We start from the raw sequence: 3,928 nt of genomic DNA on the forward strand, positions 1-3,928 counted from the left end.
CGTCTATAGGGAGGAGACTCACCTCCGTCACTGCCTGAGACGTTTTCATGGACAGCAGCGGGCGGCTTTAGCTTGATGATGAATTCTCAGGGGAGCAGCCAGCGGTCAACTCCCTGAGGGATGTTTTTTACGAATATGGACTCATGCGTGGAGCTGCAGGATATGAGCTGAAGTTGTGATGCAGCCGTGTCCTTCCTCTTTTCAACCTTTCCATCTCCTGAATGGACGTTCCTGCTGTAACTTGACCAGCTGAGAGGCTCTGATGTTGTGAGGTGAGGAACAGAGAGGATTAGTTCAGGTTGCAGGCCCGCTGGAGTCTGAGGCGGGGAACCTGCTGAGAGTCCAGCGACGGTCGATGTAAACACCAGCACCATGGCGTCCCTGCCGAGGACCTGGGACACGGCCAGAGACTCACTCCTGCTCCTTCTTGTTCTCTCCAACCAGCAGGTAAGCAGCGCCGCACACGTGAGGCCTGAGGACGCTGGGACTCTGATTGCACCGCTGCACCGCTGCGTGGTTCAGCAGGAGTTACTTTAATCCAGAAAACATAGGATTAAGATAAAGACAGTGTTGAGATACGGGAATAAGAAAAAGTGTGTGTGTGTGTGTGTGTGTGTGGGGGGGGGGGCATCCAGTGCCTCACCCCTCAGGCCACTCGGGTTCCTGGGTGTCTTGTTGTGCTGCACCACCTGGAATTTTCTCATCTTACAGCAGGAAAGTTCTCATTGCAAAAAAATTGACACCAAAGTTTTCTGGCAACGTTCTAAAGTCTGAGGTTTTGTAACCAACATGATGACATCGTTCCTGTTACTCTGCCACTCCTGCAGCATTTCTGCTAACGTTCCCTCCACACTGACTGATGTTCCCCTCTGGCTCTAATCATGGATGCCACCCACAGAACCCTGGGCCTCATTCATGAACCGCTCACACACACGCCACAGGAACTGTTCGCCCCCAGTTTACCAACCTTTAGCGACCAGTTGATGAAACGCCAGGTTGCAGGAGGACGTTCAGATTTACTGATTTGGATGAAGATTGCGTTTGGTGCCTAAAGCGAACAAAAATATGTCCTTAAAATGCCTTTTTATGTGTTTACCTCGGTGTTGTTTGTCTCTTAATTTTCTTGCTTTACTTGTGGCAAACTGACATTGCAGGTCATTCTGCTACGTGATCACATTATGAAATAATAATTACTTATCATCTATCATATGTATTTAAGGAGTAATTGAATTAAAACAGTATTTTGCAGGACACGTTTTCTCTTTTTCAATGAGGCCTGTTTGTACTTATTTGATCATTCATTTATTTACGTCGTGTTGAAGCCCAAATTTGGCCGTCGGGCCCCAGTTTGAGTGAATAAATGTGGTCACCACAACAACTCAGTGCGACATTCAAATCTAAATTACTGCATTGATGAACTAAACAAACATGTTGTGTAATAACTTAGTCATTGATGGAGTACAGTATATTCTGTTACTGTAGCATTTACAATATATTATACTACTAGTACTACTAGTACTAGTACTGTAGCACTGTACTGAACTGGGCCATCAGCGTGTTCCTAACAGGCAAGAGTTATCATCATTATTATTGTTATTATTATTATTAATGACTGAGAACCTGTAGGTAACGTTCTCCAGCAGCTGCGTAGAACCGTCTGGTGCTAGAACGCTTCCTTGCTCACCATGGAAGCCCAGTTTGACCTCCTGGATCAGAGGTGAACTTGCGGCCTTCAGCTCTGTCTTCTCAGATCTGTCTCTTGTGTTCCTGCTCTCACTGTTGCGGCTGCCAGGTTCCACCGCTCAGATGCGTTTCCTGCTTCCAGAACGACTTCAGGAACTTACAGAACTGTTAGTGACGTGCTCGAAGAACAAATACGTTCTGTTTCTGGAATCAGAAGAGAGGCGAAGGTTTTTCTTACAGAAGCAACAGAGAAACGCTTTAATTAGCAAACAGAAGCTTCTTTATTGGTGCAGATCCTCATCCTGTGAGTGTGTGTGGGGGTGTGTGTGTGGGGGGGTGGGTGAACTGAGGGTGTCTCCGGGGGGCAGCAGGTCTCAGTCTGAACGTCACTAATATGACAGTCGTCAGATACAACAGATCCTCCAGGTGCGTTTGACCGATGAAGGCAGGAAAACGGCTCCATCATCAGGACGGTGAAAACGTGCTGAATCAACCCCCCCATGTGGGTGCGTGGACCCACTGCAACCTCCACCACACATCCGAGCAGGAATGTCCACAAGGCACCAGAATCCCTGTGATTTAGACCGGTGGGAAGTGGAGTATGACGGCGAAGGCGCGTGCATCTGAAACGACTCAAAGACGAATCCCACGATGAAGACCGACACGCCGCAGACACACGCACTCGCGCTCCAGCAACTCTCCTGTGTGTTGGAAGTGTGCTGCTGCGAGCTGTGGTGTCTAGGGACCCCTCAGCCGATGACTGATATCGCTGATTTGATGAGTTTACTCTGAACTGAGAGGCAAGAAATTGAAACAGTCTCGTTTCCTCCTGTGCAGCGGAGCCGCCGATGAACGTGGCGGCGGGGAAGTAGGCGGTCTGTGAATAGTCAGGATTGAAGTCATTTGGGGAAGAACCGCTTTGGCAGGGGGTTTTGTTTCCAATTGTTTTGTGGTTTTAATATTCAACATGGCCACAAGAGGCAGAAGTAAAAATTACTATGTTGCTTTAAATACATGTACTTGGTTCAGTCTGACCGAGGAGGGAAGACGCGCTCGTGGGTGGGTTCTGGTACCGGAGCAGAACCTCCATCTGAGCTAGAAATACGAGCCCCTGCAGACGTACAGAGCAAGAAGAGGCCAGAGAGAAACCCCGCCTGCTGAGACTTCACCCACCGCAGCAAAATCATCGATCCTTTGCATTTCTGAGTTGGAAACATCAGCTTCACTTTAAGAAATGGCTGGAAAGTGATTCTGGCCAAACTTTAGGAATAAAGACAAGATAAAAAAGGATTTGGAGTTCGAAATATTATTCCTGCAAATGCTTTTTAAATCTGCTCCCCACTCACAAAGCCAGGAGGAACAGCAATGTAAATGTCTCAGAAATCAGTGACCAGGTTTTTGACTCTCGTTTTCTTCCACGTGGAGATGAACAGAATGTTAACTGGGGACATGAATGATAAATGGCTGCCCAACCTTTCACATGCTACTCCAGAGCTGCATTCTTTAAATCAGCATTCGGATCTCATTGCCCTTTTTAATTTCCTTCCTTTCTGTCTCCACACGGAAGGTCACGTGCTCCGTGCTTGAGAGTCTGATCGCCAAACGCACGGAATACTGGGACGCCTGCAACCGAACCCTAACCTCCAGCTCCCTCTCAGGGACCGGTGAGCCTTGCACGTCTTGCTCAGATGTGGATTCTCTTCCCTCCTCTGACCTCTGTGACCCGTGATTCTTCCCTAGCAGGAATCTACTGCAACGGAACCTTCGACACGTTTGTGTGCTGGCCCCACTCGCCTCCGGGGAACGTGTCCGTGCCCTGTCCTCCCTACTTACCCTGGATCACCGAGGGTAACGTCACGTCTTAGTGCCTCACTAACACTGTTACACTCTGTAAAAACCATCAGCAATGTTCAGGATGGCGGTTTGTCCAGATGTGATCCTCCTCATCCTCTCAAACTCAGTTGTTGACGAGGGCAATTTTGTTTTGTTGTTGGACAAAGTTTTGAGGCGCTGTGCTCAGTCAGGAAAGCAGTTCCAAGTACGTGTCTGACCCTAAAATTCCATCCATTTTCTACCTCTTATGCTGTTAAGGGTCATGGGGGGTGGAGCCTATCCCAGCAGCCTTCAGGTGAGAGGTGGGGTTCACCCTGGACAGGTCACCAGTCCATGGCAGGACCAACACATAGAGACAGACAACCATTGGCTCTCCCAGCCTCCCAGAACATGCAGACTCACCCAGAAAGAC

General features: G+C 48.7%; 1 protein-coding gene across 1 annotated transcript in view; it reads left to right on the plus strand.

Annotated features, from left to right (window-relative positions):
• Nucleotides 1-372: 372 nt before the first annotated feature.
• The window catches only part of glp2r (glucagon-like peptide 2 receptor), a 22,275-nt gene continuing 18,719 nt past the window's right edge, over nucleotides 373-3,928 (plus strand). Inside the window, exons 1-3 of the mRNA XM_086196338.1 lie at nucleotides 373-447; nucleotides 3,251-3,347; nucleotides 3,427-3,531. Of these exons, the coding sequence (XP_086052464.1) occupies nucleotides 373-447; nucleotides 3,251-3,347; nucleotides 3,427-3,531 (277 nt within the window). The remainder of the gene's footprint in view (nucleotides 448-3,250; nucleotides 3,348-3,426; nucleotides 3,532-3,928) is intronic.

This window comes from Aulostomus chinensis, chromosome 23 (assembly GCF_037954235.1).
Source record: "Aulostomus chinensis isolate RoL2024-O1b breed Wild chromosome 23, RoL_Achi_v1.0, whole genome shotgun sequence".
In the NCBI taxonomy this organism is placed as follows: Eukaryota; Metazoa; Chordata; class Actinopteri; order Syngnathiformes; family Aulostomidae; genus Aulostomus; species Aulostomus chinensis.